Below are 17,283 nucleotides of genomic sequence, written 5' to 3'. Positions count from 1 at the left end.
ACTCATATTGTCATGTTATTAGAGGTCAGATTTGACAAATCTGCGCGTCATCGTGGATGACACTAACTATACATACACCCCTTAATTTGCTTAAGGTGTAAATACTATTTATTGCTGCCATTGAAATTATTCAAAATGGTCTTTGCATTGCTGTCATTCAAAGACCATTATCTGTATTGCCATAATCTAGTTTCCTTTGTATTGCTACTGACGTGAATAGTATGCAGGTTACAGAGAATTTTCAAAAGTGACTTTATACGCTCCGTCTTAGTGCCGTCTCCGAGTGATCCTCCGTCTGCGTGACGTTTTCACATAACCTTCAATATATTAATAGTAGGTACTTACTTGCTCGGGAATGTAATAACAACTTCATGGATGGTTAACCTACTTAATTAAATATCGCTTATAAATTATGCGTAGGCACGAATTACTATTCCAGGCGCCTGATTCACCAACGCAACAATTGTCACCTGACAGTGACAATTCGCCATACATTACAGGTCCAACAAGTAAACATTGACATTAGGTACCATCATTATTTAGAGACCCAGAAATGGACAAGAAATGTTGAGTGTCAGGTGTCAATTGTCACCGTGGTGAAACAAGCATCATCGTAAATTGTTCGATCGATTTTAATAAAACTCTGGAACAACAATAAAATGTTTATTTGAATTGTCTTCACATTGGAATGTTCAACCTTTCCAACATTTTAGAACCTGTAGAATTCTCGGATGATGTCAAACGCGAATGTCAGGAATATCAGCTTTGATGTATAAGAGGATCCTGGAACAAAGGGTAAGGTTAAATGATAATTTGAGACGAAAAGCGATTACTATTATAGCGTAGACAGATAAAACATTGGTTTCACTAATGAGATTTTATTACATAAATACGTGGAATCGCTATATTATTATTGTTAGAAAGAAGGTAAGCGATATTGACGTATTTTTATTGAAAAACACTTTTGAAAAATAAGTAACAATTATAAATCATACACGATCATTTACACTCTTTTGCTTTCATAAGTAATAGTTACTGATTTTTATAAAGCGTTTTTCAATAAAAAATACATGTCAAGATTGTTTACTTACCTTTTTTCTAATGCTATAAAAATGAACATGTCTGGGTGGCTGACGATCTTCTTTGGTGCACAATAACTCGATATTATACCAGATGGGCCCTTTAACACGAGCAAATAATTAAAACATACATATATACTTTTCAAACGATAAAACTTGAGTTTAACAATTTTTAAAGATTATGAAATACTTACTCCCTATTTTACATACAAATTAATTATTATCTTCAATGTACGCTATCATCATTGTAATTGACGTTGCGTGCCATGCTTTAAACATAACAAAATACGAAATACATTGTGTCTTAGAATAAACTTTTAAGTTACTAGAAATCAAAACAAAAGTTATTTTCAAAAGTCGCTGTAAAAATGTTGGTCAGTTGAGGAGTATAGCCTACGAGTAAAGTAAAATAAATTTATTGCTCCTGTTACAGGGCTCACTCGGTCTCATTCGTGAAATAACGATATATATAATACAAAATTAAGTACCTCCATTATCGGAATCCGGCATTGTTATACTATGCATAACCGAATCTCTTAAAAAGATATAATCGGCTTTAAACCCAGTGCCATCAAGCCTATCATTCGACCTAAAGGTGACCCTCAGGAAGTTTCGCTCAGATTTGAATTGAAGTTCCTTAAGCTGCCCACAGTACCTATGGCCTTCAGTATCCACTATTTTGTTCGAAATTTGTACATAGTCGCTCGCCGACACTGCCTCGCATCTGAAAATATCACATGTATTTTCAACTAGTTTTTGTGAATACAAATAAAATTTTACTGTCCTATATACGGTTCGTTAGGTGCGACTAATGCTTAAAAGTTATTTGTTGTATTTCTAAATCAGTTAACGTAATAAAACAGTATTAACAAAGTTTATTTTAAACCTGCATTGATATCGCATCCACCCTTAAATGGTTGATAATACTTAGTTAGGTCATAAGTTCTGTAAAAAGATTTTTACTGATAAAATGAATACAAAGCTTTTAACGAAAAAGTTTGCTTTGATTTGAAAGCTTGTTTTATAAAATCAAAACGTAATATAATTAGTTTAACATTTAGATCGCGTCTTTATTTACTACTTCTTTACTTTGGGATTTTCGTTAGACGGAAATACGCGGCTGGATTGTGAAAAATTATACTTTACAAAAGGGATAAAAATCAGTGTTACATTAATAAAATAGGTACAATTGTTTATTTGTATGAACTTAATTTATTAGAACGTTATTTTATTACCAGCTAATACCCTTCAAACTTAGGGTACTTTTCAGTGACACGCTAATTTTTTACTGCCATCCAACGAGTAGGTTTGGTAAAACACGTACAGTCGCAACTTTTGCTACATCAATACATATGAATTATATATTTTCAGAAAGATAATAGTTCCAGCTTTTGTTTTATGTAAGATTTAACCATGTGGAAAGAAAAGTAAATAAATAGGGATAAAAATCACCTTAAACAGATCACGTATTTTTTGCATATTTTTTTATAATATTTTTTCGAATACTACATAGAATTATGCAAAATTGAGACAGCAAATTACAATATATTATATTGTAAGTAATTAAGCATTAAATAAGCTTTCAACCCATGAATAATAAGAAATCTGTACATGTGTGTGTGTAACTGTGTCTGTGCTTTTTTATCAGTCAAAAATTTTTTCACAGAACTTATGACCTGACTAAGTATTGTTTTACATTTTATTAGTTAGGTTCTTGCAGTACTTATTTAGGTTTTATACTCTTTCTCAAATAATTCGTGCATTCGTGATCTCTGAGTCATAAGACTAACATCTTCCTACTCAATAATAAGACTTTTATTTTTAAATTAAACTTCTGTCGTCTGACCAGTATTCGCCAGAATTGTGTACTTAAAAATTAGGCATACGAAATAAGAAACACAATAATGGCCCGATTCAAAAAATGAGATACGATAACGATAAGTTCTGGTTTTGATAAGTTCTCATTTAGATATTGTTTGTATGTCGTATAATTGGCAGAAGCAGCTCGATTCGGGCAGCTAATGTCACTTTGACGCTAGAAATATCGTAGATAGATCTTATTGGGGGAGAGGGATAGAGGTTATCGATCTTTAAAAGGTCTCTCCAAGATCTTAAACGCGTCTTAGTCATTCTTCGAATCGGGCCGTAAGGATCTATTTTATTTAGTTATTATTTAAACTTTATTGCATGATATAAAGTTGTGCAAATAGCGGACTTAATGCCTTAAGGCATTCTCTACCAGTCAACCATTGGACCAAACAGAAACTTGTAGTTAGTGCAGGATTGTAGACAACGAGAGTAAATATGAAACACAAATCACATTAAATATGTTAAAACGGGTCACTTATGTATTTTAAGTCGAAAACAACCCAATTTTTTGTTGGGTGCAACCCATTATTTGACAATAATGCCGTAAACCCGACTGTTTTGGACCGAATTGGACCCGGGTATGTCCTTAAACTACGTCCAAAAGAGAGGTATGGGCAATGTGAATGTCATCTCGCCTTGTGTGGTAGGGCACAGCACAGCAGATGTCATTCCAGATCCAGTTCTGGGGAAGTACCTCCACCTTACAGAAAACCGCAGCCAAATAACACTTGACCCTACTCATAGTGTTGTGTTCCTGCCGGTGAGTAAGGTTGCCAGAGCTCAACGAGGGGGGTGGGGTTAGGGTCGGCAACGCGCATGTAACTCCTCTGGAGTTGCAGGTGTACATAGGCTACGGAGACTGCTTACCATCAGGCAGGCCGTATGCTTGTTTGCCACCGACGTAGTATAAAAAAAAAACGAGGGTAGTTTCTCGCCTCCCTTGCACCCGCCTGCTGCCGAGTCATCGGGCGCGGAGGGCTGCGGCCCGCAGTCTGCGCCGGTCCGTCAACGCAAGCTCCTGATGATACTCCTCGGTACGGAGTTAAACATGTCGAGCGTTTTCGACTTAAAATACTTGAGTAATTCGTTTTAATATATTTAACATGTCTGTGTCTCACGGAAGTTTTGTTATTAAAATTATAAAATCATGTTTTTCTAAACAATATTCTATTTATACCTACACTTAAACATATAAAAATAATAGCAATGATATACCTACATATATACAACATGAATACATACATTATGTATCGAGGTATGTAAGTAGCTATATAACTGAACTATTAAAGATAAAACTAGATTTAAAAATATAAATAAATACAACATTTATTTATAACATATAAGCAGATTACAGATTACAACATTACATTTAAAATAAAACTTACAAATCTATGCATTGCTTGTATGATAAACAATATTACTTCTATAGGTAAAGAGCAAACATTTTAGCGCAGATAATTTGAGAACTTATACGTTTAATGTATTTTCACGGAGCCTTAGGATCATGAATATGTAAAGGCAATATAAATTCACTAAATCGGCAGCCAACATTCCTTAATCGTGTCAACATACAATTGACAGCAACATTCCGGGCGAGAAACAAGTTATACCAAAGTATGTACTATGTTGTTCCCTAACATAAAGGACAGGTACATTTTTATTCAGTTAATCTTACATTTCCTCATTTAAGCAGACAAAAAAATGTGAAAGACTTAATCTACCTAAGTTATCAAATCTGAACTAGAGTAAAATAAGTAATCATATTAAACATATAACATATACCGTTATTATATTATACCGTTCGGAAATATCCTAACTATTGAATTCTATATTTCAACGGAACTCGCGGCCACAATTCCTAGTTACATTTCTGGAAAAAAATGTGTCGTTTTAGCATATTCCGTTTATATTCAATACAAAGCGTCACTATCCTATTGTGTGTGACTAGACGTTCGACACGAGGGACGTGCGGAATAAAATCCCACCGCTCGACGTTTGTCAGGCACACACCGCGCTAATATATTTGGGACAAGATACGTGGCTAGGGCATGGAATTCCAACTCAATACAAATGTTTGAACATAGAGTCTGGCTAACCAAATATTGTTGACAGATATTTCCTTGTTGTATCACCAATTGTCTATGATTTAAAAAAGCTAATAGTCTGTTGTCAATTTATGTCATTCAATTAAATTGTTCGCGGTTTATAAGGGGTTTATTTCAGTTTATTTTAAATAATATTAATAATGACTATACCAAGTGAGACCCCCCAAACTATTATTTAACCTCGTAAATAATTACGACAATGTGCGAAGTCGACGTGAAGCGTTGTATAACGAAAAACTGCAATGTTTACAAGTCGTAAACAATTTAGTAGGTTGGTGCTTTATTAATATTTTGGTACTTTAAGTACTTGTTCTAACATTTGCTTATTACTTTGTTTAAGTACATGAATTTCTTAATACCTGAATCTCGTGAACAAGTGTGTAAAGAAACGGATAAAAAAGAAGTTCTGGAAAATATCAATAAAATCAAAACATTGGAACGTAACGAGTTACTGAAAACCAATATTTAGAAGGAATCTGTGGAGTGACTGGTCAGAAGTAATTTGATATAAAAATATAAATTATATAAAAATATCTTGGCGAAACATGTCTATACATATATGTCTTTGTACTTTACATAGTGCACGTCAACGTATATTTAACTCATTTCCTTAGGTACCTTACGTGCGCACAGAAAATCAAAACTATTTTCTAGTATCCAAACTATAATTCCTACTACACAAAGTGTGACCAGCCCAAGATTTTTTGAATTTCCCGCCAAAAATGTGCGTAATATTTCAGTAGCCAGACTCTAGTTATTTGTATGTTACACATACTTTACAAGTAGTAAGACTTAACTGTTCTTGCTTACTGAAAAAAACAAATAAAAGAATAAGAAATTATAATTTTGGTTAGATGGAATGGGTTTATGATGATCAATGATATTATATCTCAAGATATGGAATATCAAAACAGAATAAGCGAAAAAAATGCTTCCAACGTTACGGCAGCACACACTCGCAATATGTTTATTGTTTAATACTTAAGTAATAACCTACACATGCCAAATGCGTGAAAGAGAAAGCATAATTAAAAGAATAACTAAGTAAAACAGACACGACTTTTGTTTGTCACTTGCGTGTCATATTGTGCGTCTTGCGTGTATATATATTTAAAGATCAACGAAAATCCGAAATGAAAGTGGTTGGTTGCGTCCCACGGCGCCTCTTAGTCTGCGCAATGTATGTATTTAAGAAAACTGCAGGACAGTTTGTTGGCAGAGGGACTCCAAACTAATAATAATACCTATTTTACAGTTTTCATATTTTATTAGTTTATAACAGAAATGTAAGGATTTTGATTATTACGATTAGGCTTTTAGGTTTAGGTAACTAACTATTTACAAGAAATAAAGTGTTCGAATCGAAAAACCTTAAATTATAAGTTAATATTTAATTATCTGCATGACAAGCACTAAAGTATGAATGAAACTTAGCATGTCAATCTATATTCGCAATGGTGCGTCTTTGTTGCTCTCGCTGATAACATAAGCATGTCACATTCTTTGTGACAGCCCAAAATGGTTGCCCGAATTGTTTATTTTAAAATTAAATCGAAGAAAACGGATTATTTCCGCTTACGAGTGATATACGTTATCAACGTTTTTGCGCTTCCTTGGGTGATTTGAGCAATTAAAAAAACGTAGAACCGCATTATATGCGTAATTCACGCTATTTGTGGAAACTTATTGGCCGGTGTACACCTCTCGGTTGCGTCAGCAGCTGATACTGATAGCATGCTGTACAATTGTCACAAGGTAAAAGTTTACATTTCAGAGCACGTATGAGATGTTGCGTTGGAATCATCTTAAATCGAACTACATCTGACGGCCCGATTCGAAGAATGTCTAAGACATGTTTAAGATCTTGTAAAGATCTTTAAGAGATCGATAACTAAACAACATGTCAAAATTGATGTTTATTTCGATTCCGCTGTGAACCCAATACGATCTATCTACGATATTTCTAACGTCAAAGTGACATTAGTTGCCCGAATCGAGCTGCTTCTGTCAATTATACGACATACCTTGTCCTTCTTCTGAGCGACATACAAACTATATCTAAATGAGAACTTATCTAAACCAGAATGTATCGTTATCGTATCTCATTCTTCGAATCGGGCTGTGTTGAATAATTGTACTAGGGTATAAGAGCAAATAATGTTTTTTCCTATTCCATTGATAACACTACGATAATACCAGTGGTTGACTGGCAGATAATGCCTTAGACATGAAGTCAAACATTTGCTCAAAAGTTAACTGGAAGAGATTCCTTAAAGGGATAAGTTCGCCTTTGTACTAATGATGAGTGTTTTATTTCCTGTTTTGTTTTCATTTCTGTACAATAAAGAGTTTTACTTATTTACTTACTTAGTCCTCAATTTGTACTCAATATTTTATGTGCAATAAAAATAAAGTATAAATAAATAAATAATACGGTACCAATGAGTTACAAAATAATAAAAAAATATGGGGATAAAGTTGCTTATGAAACCTTACTACACGCGGGTTATTCCTTAAATCAGATTGATTGAGAGTTTAATTTCAAGCAAATACTATGACTTCTGGTTCACGCTGTAAATTTTAAAAATCACCAATAAAAACAAAGGTTACTTACGGCACCACTCCTTCAACATCAAAATACGTAAAATGTAAATGTATTTTTTCGTTTTCGTTTCCATGGAAAAAGTAATTGCATTCTGTATCCCGCGGATAAAGACCAGGATAGTTGGGTGACGTCACGGCTCCTCGGCTCCATTCGCTGCTATTAAATACGAAGGCACATGGAAATTCCAAAAGTTGCGTTCCCGTCGCAATTCCATAATCTAAAAAAGTTAAAAGTCAACATTAACTGCTCGTGTTTCAATAAAACGAGATCTTTGAAAATACAGGGCATTAATATTGTATGTAAACAAAAATAAATACACGTTACATATAATTACGTAAATAAATATAAAGTAATCGTTAAATATTTTAAAGTGTTTAGTATATAGGTAAAAACAGAAAATAGTATGACTATTAAAACTACTTTTTATAAATATCTGACATGAATATTGGCAAAACATAAAAAACGGCTTAGGTAGTCGTGCACTAGATAATGGAAAATTAAACATAGGTACACAATTTGTTTTTGTTCTTTGAAATGAATTTAAATAATTACAATAAAATGATTAGTAAAAGTAGTTAGTCATTAGGAGCTAGTTAAGGCTAGTCAACTTCTATGAAGGAGGTAATAATACTTGACTTTTCTAACCGCTACTAAAGTCATGTTCTTTTGACGCAAAATTAGAATAACAATTTATTTACAATACTAACCTTCTACAAAATAGTACGATATCTTAAAACCCCTACTATGTCTCGACGAGTAAATCCCTCGAAACTCAATAGACATCTTCGGTCCATTCGACATTATTGGCTTTGGTACATCGTTTCCACAAAAGGAAGCCATCTTTTCAAGTCGACCGTCTACATACAAAAACACGTCCAGAGAATCCATGCTCTCACAACTGTAACAGAAAGATTCAATGAATAGTATTTACATGGATTTTAGGCGGTGGTTTACGTTTTGAAGATTTGAACCAGCTTATCTTAAAGAATGTGGTTTGTGTGAAAGCGCTCGCTTGGTATGTTTCTGAACTGAATTTAAACAGGACAAGAAGTCTTTCGCTCCCTACAACATTATTACGATCTTTATTTCGGCTATTAGTATACTCGTATTTGTTCTGTACCCCTAGTGTAAATATTTTCGACAGCGAAACGTGACGTACGCGTTTGCGTTAAGTGTCATTTTGTATGAGATTTTTGACTTTCCAAAACGTCCCATTTGGCGCGCTGTTTAAAAACCCATACAAAATGAGACTTAACGCAAACGCGTACGTCACGTTTCGCTGTCGAAAATATTTACACTAGGGGTACTGATGTAAGCTTCGACATAATTTAAAGTAAATTCAGAAAATTACAATTTTCTATTGTATACACATTGTCATATGGAATATTAAATTACTTGGTAATTGAAATGATGAGCGAGATAATAAACGAAGTATTAGGCACATCTCATTCCCATTACACTATGTAAAGTAAGTTAGTATGGAAAGTTAAATTAAGTAGTAATCGTTATCATGAGTACCTAACTAACAAAAGTAGTCTGGGTACTTATCTAAGTAAACTAATAAATTATTCACCAGGTTTCTATTAGAATAGCGTAGGCATTACCTTCATTGTAGTGCACTAAAATATGCTCTAACACGATAAAGATAAGAAACTTTTCTTACTGTCTGAATGTGAAGATAGTAACTATGAGAAAATATTTTTGAGCCCAGAGAGGACCACCCTCTTTTAGTCTAAACTTATCCAAGAATAATTATATTGTAACACAGGATAATTAATACTGTATGTAGAATGTATTATTAAGTTTTTGTTTCATTTCCATTACAAAATCATATTAAAGGATGATTTACGCTAGACTGGGCCGAGCCCAGGCCGAGGCGTCCGACACGTCATTTTCTATGACGGCTGATCGGTGATCACGTGGCGCTTTCCATATAAAACAAAGCGCTGGAAGCTCCGACCCGGCCCCGGCCCGGTCTAGCGTGGGTCATCATTTATTTGTAAGCTTCTTAGTGTTTTTATTATTTGGTTGTAGGTATACAAAATATGGTGGTACGTCAACTTAGTTTAATAACGTACGTTGTACAAATAGCTATAATTAAACAGTTTCTCTACCTGTTGACATTTAAGGTGAACAAAAAATTAATAAATTAAAACAAAATTGGAGCTTTATGACCTTTTTCGTAAAATATCCAACTTTATATATGAAACGACTGTTTGTCGCGTGGCGCAAGTCATTTAAGTCATTTATTAGGGTGAAACAAAGAAAAATACATACATAACTATTCCAGAGTCATGAAAAATTACTCGCACAAATATAAATATTGTTTTTTATTTCAAACACATGAGAGTTTACATCTCGCTCCAACATACTTACATTCATATATCTTAAATTGAAACTAATGTTTTTAGTACTACATAGGCTACGGAGACTGCTTACCATCAGGCGGGCCGTATGCTTGTTTGCCACCGACGTAGTATAATAATTTTTTTATAACGAATTCCCACTAAAGTAAGAAGTATTCCTAAGCTGTGTAGTTTTTAGGGTTCCGTACCCAATGGGTAAAACGGAACCCTATTAATAAGACTCCACTGTCCATCCGTCTGTCTGTCTGCCCGTCTGTCACCAGGCTGTATCTCATGAAGCTTGATAGCTAGACAGTTCAAATTTTCACAGATGATGTATTTCTGTTGCCGCTATAAGAACACATACTAAAAAGTACGAAACCCTCGGTGGGCGAGTCCGACTCGCACTTAACCGGTTTTTTTTTCAATCAGCCATAATTAAATAGGTAATAATAATGGGTAAAAGTTATTGAAACACTCGTAAGGTAGGTACCTAATATTACATTATCAGATTACTCCTTTATTTGTTATGCTCTATTATCACATTACTATCAAATTACTTCTTTATTTGCTATGCTAACACATTGAACAATTGAACATGTTGTTCTCACACTTAGGTACATTGCGACCGGTTTCGCGATAAATTTTCCTGCCGTGGGATTTAGTGTCGGATACATTTTATATGAGATCAGAAGACATGGAGATGTTCCGTGACTGGAAATCAACTCGAGTGTATTCTTAAATTTAAAGCAACGAAAATGACTTCATTGTTTTCTTCCAGTATGGGTGAATGGATTTTTTTTACATGTTGCCATAATTTGTAACATGGCAAACCTGCATAGTACAGTCACCGCACGCACTGGCCGGTAATAAAAACATATGCCCTTTTCGCTCGTCTTCTGTTTTTTTGAGAAATTTCTCGACAATTTGAAAGCGAATCGCACAACTCAAATTACGTTTTATTAATGTTATTTAAAGCTTAAATGCTGTATTTATGTTGAAAATTACTTCGTACTTAATGGGGCTGGGCTGCCTATAACGCAGGTAAAGATTGTATATGTGTATAATGTTAAATTGTGTATAAACTTAATCTAAGTCTTGTACGTCACTGTCACTTGCTCTTGTAATTGAATAAGGCTTGGGTTAGGTTCCGACTCGAAATCTAAGAACGTACGATTGTTGCAACCTTTCTTCTGGTTTAAAACTAAAGACGCACGATTGAAGCTACTTATTTTCTTGGTATTTGCTCCTGAAGTTTTTTGGTTCTCTCTGCTTGCGCCTGGTGAGGCGGCGTAGCCGGCAGTAGCACCCGCTGCCGGAATTCATCGTTCGGCTCGATGAAGATTGGAATTCGAGAACGTTAAGGCCAGTGACGATATTTTTTGATTAAGACTCGCATACATAGTAAGAACATAATTTTCATTTACTACCGTTCTAGTTAGCCGGCTACAAATTATTAGGTTTTATGGGTCCCTCTTAAAATCCTAGTTTTATGGCATTTAAATTAACCAAATGTGTTGTTTTCAACCAAAAGGTTGCTGTTTGCCATAAAGATGGTCTGACAGGTTATTCGTATAAAGATACAAGCAAGTTTCGTCCTTACGGTAAGTGACAGTGGTGCCTTTTAGCAAGTTTTTAACTCAACTGCATGAACCCTTATAGTTTCGCCGTGTCCGTCTGTCTCTCCGTGGCCTTGCTCCGTGATAGTTAGTGATAGAAACTTTAGAAGGCTGCATTCTGGCATGGATATATAAATCAATCATGGCGACAAAGTGACACACGCACAAAAAATATTTAGCGAACATGAAAGGATAAGCCGTTTTTAAGTTATTGCAAAAAGTCAACGACAACATAACAAGAGATAGTTCATCCACATATACATTGAAAATCTCTCTCTCTCTCTCTCTCTTGGTTTCTAAATATGTGTTATTCAACCAGTTAATAATTTAAATTTATATAAGTATTATGTATTTTAACATTACATGAGTAATGTGATAGCGGACCTAAAATTATCACTCGTCTGAGGGCTTACCGCGAACCACATTCGACGTGTTGCCACCCTGTCACGTCATCAGCATACAAATATAATGCTAAGATAATCTAAAACTTACTCCACCATGCTAGCAGTTACCCTCTGAAGGCTAAAATCTTCGAAAACTAGTCGGATCCGTTCCCTTCCCCTGGCCTGGAAGTCGTAATGGCACTTTGTCTTCTGGGGATACGGCGCTGGATGTAGAGGTGACAATAGTTTGCCACTCTTGCTTTTATCACTACTGAATACTTGGTCACAAGATGAAGCTAAAAAAAGTAGAAAAGAAAAATATCGAATGTTTATTTTATTAGCTGCTTATTATCATGAAAAATGAAGGACTTTGCAGACTGTGAGGTGTCGACGTTATGATATGCTTATATGTTAGATAGGTATTTAATATTCAATGAATTGCAAAAAACGCTAGGTAGAGGTATTGTATGAACAAACATATTCAGTTTCTGCTTCGCAACACGCCTCAACTTATAAGGAAAATATTGTACATTAAAATAAACGAAATATTTCGATATGTTTATTAGAATTAATGATGCTCTTGTTCCAAAGAAAAATACTCACTTGCGGCACTCACTGCCGGGCCCAGTCCGGATATTGCTTCGCTTGTACTGGACTTTTTATTGACGTCGCCATCTGTGAAATAAATTCCAAGTTATAAATTACTCGCGATTACTTCAATATTACTTAGTAGTACGCATTATGCGTTCTAGATTGTCTGTATAGACGTTGTAGGTAGGTATACTTAATTTTAAGTACTTATTTTTCCAATTATCATTCTGTTAATTAGCTTACTGAACCTGTATTAGTGTCGTCCATTTCAAATTGGTAGCTCGCCTTGAAGCCTTGTCCAGAGGCGTCCGAATTAGCTGTAAACTGGACCAGTAGATCCGGCCCAGTTGACAATATTTCATACCCTAAAAAATTCAATTATAATCAATTTATATAATGACGTTTCAGTGTAATTTAAAAAAGTTATACTGTAGGCCACTACATAGTTTACATCACCTTTTTTAAAAAAACCTTGACTTACCTGCTATCTCATTGCAAAGCATAGCGAGAACCGGTGCTGTTGTCGACCGCCCGTCGAAAACTTTTATAATATCAGCTCGATTGAGACAGCTGCAACAGAAACATAAAATGAATAACTTGAAAAATACATTGTTACAAGCCAAGCATTTTTCACGATGGTAGATGGTATACCTTTCATCTCCTTTCTGAAGAAACGATTCCTCGAAAACTAACTTGATTCGCTCATGTTGTCTGAAACAAAACAAGTAGCTTATAAAAGCATTGTTTTTATCAATATCAATTGCAAAAACATTGTTCATAGTTATGAACCTTAATTTATGAAAGTCAGTCACTTGCCGTTTAAGTTACATGCATGTACGTGTGGTTGGGGTAAACTGGAAATGTAATACAATGAAACCAAGACTCAGAATCAGGAGGGTGAGTTAAGGCCTAATTATGGCCCTTCCTAATTTTACATTTTGGTACAATTTTTTTCCAATTCACCCATAAAGTACCGACTTTATTATTCATTTAAGCTCGTTTTGGCATTCTATTTTTGATTTACATCTCATGAAAGTTATGTCGAAGCGTACCATAATTAGTTAATTGTGAAATTCATCAAAATTTGTAGAACAATTTGGCGTTGAATTTATATATAAATAAAAATTATTCATATACCGGTACAGATTTACGCAAGCTTGATATTATTGTTTTACACGAAGTTAAGAATATCACTTATGTATTAATACATACAGATACACTTCGTACAAACCTGGCGTGAAAATGATAAGTACATCGCACGTTGCTGGGATAGCTCGAAGGATACCTTGGGCTATACATCCGACCGTACAAGGGCCGGTTGGCTTGCGAATTAAACACGTAGTCACACCATGTGTCTGGAACATGTACGCCATCTGTCTCGAAATTACCTGAAGCCAAAAAGTTTTATAGTTCAGGCCTTTTATTTAAGTTAAAATCAGTTTTGGCATCATTTACATATTCAACACGTGTTTTTGATGTTAAGTGTCCGGGAAAGTTTCGGGACAGTTTGTATGTGTGCGTTTGAAATAACTACTAGAGTGTTAATTCCTGGTGTTAACCTTGATTGTTAAATACATAAGAACTTTTAACCATGTATGTAATTAAATATGTTGTTTAGTTGTAATAATATTATTCCTTTTGGCTACTTGCTTTACAGCCCGATTCGAAGAATGATGAAGACACGTTTAAGATCTTGGAAAGATCTTTAAAAGATGGATAACTAAAAACATGTCAAAATGGACGTTTATTTCGATTCCGCTGTGATCCCAATAAGATCTATTTACGATATTTCTAACGTCAAAGTGATATTGGTTGCCCGAATCGGGCTGCTTATGTCAATTATACGACATACCTACAAACGATATCTAAAAGAGAACTTATCGTTATCGTATCTCATTCTTCGAATCGGGCCGTTATTTTTGTTATGGTAACTAAAACTAAAACATCTAGGTGGCAGAAGTCTTCATTGCGCGTTGGTCACAAAAAGGAGGGTGCATGTATCGGATTTATGACCAAATTGAATAGTGATTTTTTTTCTCTCTTGGGTGCGTGAATAATCGGTGTGAGTATAAATATCGCTTATAAAATAGTTTAGCATAAAGTATAGGAACCTTTTATGCTAAATATACTTACGCCTATCTATAAATCTATAGGTGCCAACGAAACCGGTGGCATTATTAGCTTTGCTTCCCGTATGAAACTCCAGCACCAGGAGCGGTCCGTGGGAGTAGAGCGCCGGCGGGGCGTCGGCCCGGCTGCCGCAGAGCGCGCGCCACGACGAGTACTCGTTCACTCCAGGAGGCCCCGGCCCGTGAGTGCCCCCTTCGGAGTACACTTTCAGATAGTCGCCTTGGATGCAGCTGAGGGCAAGAAATGTAGCTTGTTATTTTTAAATATTAATATAATAATTGATATTAAATCGATTGTGGCTTTATAGGAAATTTGTAATTTAAAATATAACTTGATCTCCATACACACTTTCATCCCCTTTTTAATCCCCTTAGGGGATGAATTTCCAAAAAATACTTTTCTTCTATTTTGATTAAATACCTTTTTACGATGTTTCAAATCCCATCTCAAAACAAAACTTGAACCTCATACAAATATTCATCCCCTTAGAGGTTGAATTTCTCAAAATCGCTTCTTATCTGTGTATGTAATGTAACCTGGTGAGCAACTTTCAAGTTTCTAGCTTTTGTAGTTTCGACTCTGCGTTATGAATCAGTCAGTCAGTCAGGACACGCACTTTTGACTGAGCGTAAGTGAAGGTCTTCGTTTCAGCTTTCGTTCGGATGCTCTCCTCTACCGGTCGTATTTCTCAACCAATGATAGAAATGTGTATAAAGGACTTAAGTTCCAGTACGGTCTATGACACTTAAGACCATTGTGAGTCGAAGTGAACATTATGAACGAAGTATTTTTTTTAAGCTTATTAGGCTTATCGCGAGGTTTATAGCTTATAGAGCCACTAGTATATATGGTAATATGTTAAAGGTTCCCCATTAACAGAGAAAATTAGAAATGCAAAAATTACACGGCACGCTATGCCTACTAATACTAATACCTAAATTGGCTTGTTGTAATTGGTTTGTTGGCGCGGCGCGAACAATGACTTACTTTTGTACGTAAAACGACTAAGATGGATCAAAAACCAGATATAACGGAAAATGCGATGGCGCGGTGTCTTATACTATCTCTGCAACTATAATAGCTATATGCATAGTTTTCATGACGATGTTTAGTAAGGAAGCCTATTTTGCACTAGAAACGACGCATTCGGAGCTAAAATAACCCTTGTGGGCGGTATTTACTTTGTGATCTCATCAGTTCATGGACGTATTTAGAAAAAAGTGATGTCATTTTTTGATAGATCTTCCTTAATTAATATAAAAATATAATACTTGGGATTATATTCATTTGTAAAAAAACTGAAAATTTAGACATATTGATACGGATAATTTACCATTGATCTTGTGCCACTGTGTGCGAAAATGTTTGTACAAATTGTTGCAAATTAGCTCGGATAGCAAGATCAAATAACCAAAAGTCGCAGCTCGCCTCTCCTGGCCGCTTCTGACCTTCGGCCTTCGCATTTAAGATACTTGTGGAATTTTAGAAAACATGCACAGATTGGACGCTTTTCTACGTGGGGCTCGGTCTTCGGTCATCGAATTCAGCCACGCACGTCTTTCAGGCACGCCTCCTCGGGACGTTGCCCTTGAGCTTAGCAATAGCTATCTACACCACGTTTCACGTAAACCATTGCGAGTTGCGACTGTATCCCTAAAACAACCTTACCGCATTTTTGTTCTTAAATCCGACTCACGTTTGACTGCACATTTCTCATACGATTTCCTGTCATCTGTAGGTAAAGAACTATTTTGTGTCTTTATTACTAAATTTTAGACCCAGTAGTTTCGGAGATGGTATTTTTTTGCCAATTTTCTTGAATAACTTCTAAACTATTTATCCAAAAATTACCAAAAAAAACACATTTACCGCCCAAAGGTGTCAAAGTGTTACATGTCCCTCTTTGTGGTACGGAACCCTAAATGAGACTTCAGTCGTCGTCATAGGAGTCAAATTTATGGTAACCTTGAGTATTATAATTATAAATTCGTAATCTAGGTGTAATGACTGCTTTAAAGCACGATCAGTGCCTATTCAAATTATTTTCAAAATGTGAAAAGTTGTTTAGTTAATATTTCATTTTAAATAACATACCCAGAAATTGCATAACCAAACGTGTGATACGAGCGTGAGATACAAATTTGTTTCCATATCAGTTGGTGTTTTTGCTCATGCGTTAGTTTCGGTAGAACGGCTAAAGTTTTAATCAACGCGCCCCACATCGGCTATGGAAGAGATATAGGTACGTACCTACAAAAAACATGCTAGCAAAATGTTTGATTTGAAATTTTAATATATGCTTTTATGTATGCCGGAACTGTTCTGGTAATTTATAGCACAATTTAAGCACTGCTTGAGACGGTTTAAAGCATGATAACCCTTGTCTTTTAAGTTTTTTTTGACAGAAAATAAGTTTACTGCAAAATAAACAACATACAATATTTAAAGTTTACTCTTAAAAATCAGCCAAGTATGTGTCGGACATAGCATGAACGGCCCTGTACGAAAAAACCTATCTAGGGGATTTGGTGAACCTATGAATATTACACACATAATT

At 35.1% G+C, this 17,283-nt stretch overlaps 1 protein-coding gene across 2 annotated transcripts in view; it reads right to left on the bottom strand.

Moving 5' to 3' along the window:
* Window positions 1-649: 649 nt before the first annotated feature.
* Window positions 650-17,283, bottom strand: part of LOC133516148 (suppressor of lurcher protein 1-like) — a 90,690-nt gene continuing 74,056 nt past the window's right edge. The window contains exons 5-15 of one of the 2 annotated variants that reach the window (XM_061848925.1): window positions 14,730-14,956; window positions 13,828-13,984; window positions 13,248-13,307; window positions 13,078-13,166; window positions 12,845-12,961; window positions 12,609-12,680; window positions 12,115-12,301; window positions 8,366-8,556; window positions 7,668-7,875; window positions 1,568-1,803; window positions 650-783 (exon numbers count right to left, since the gene is read on the bottom strand). In XM_061848925.1, the coding sequence (XP_061704909.1) occupies window positions 710-783; window positions 1,568-1,803; window positions 7,668-7,875; window positions 8,366-8,556; window positions 12,115-12,301; window positions 12,609-12,680; window positions 12,845-12,961; window positions 13,078-13,166; window positions 13,248-13,307; window positions 13,828-13,984; window positions 14,730-14,956 (1,618 nt within the window). In that variant the 3' untranslated portion in view covers window positions 650-709. The remainder of the gene's footprint in view (window positions 784-1,567; window positions 1,804-7,667; window positions 7,876-8,365; window positions 8,557-12,114; window positions 12,302-12,608; window positions 12,681-12,844; window positions 12,962-13,077; window positions 13,167-13,247; window positions 13,308-13,827; window positions 13,985-14,729; window positions 14,957-17,283) is intronic. The other variant, XM_061848927.1, reaches the window with a different exon arrangement.

This window comes from Cydia pomonella, chromosome 3 (assembly GCF_033807575.1).
Source record: "Cydia pomonella isolate Wapato2018A chromosome 3, ilCydPomo1, whole genome shotgun sequence".
Lineage (NCBI taxonomy): Eukaryota > Metazoa > Arthropoda > Insecta > Lepidoptera > Tortricidae > Cydia > Cydia pomonella.
The sequence above is the reverse complement of the archived record's forward strand: the minus strand, read 5'-3'. Positions and strand labels throughout refer to the sequence as shown.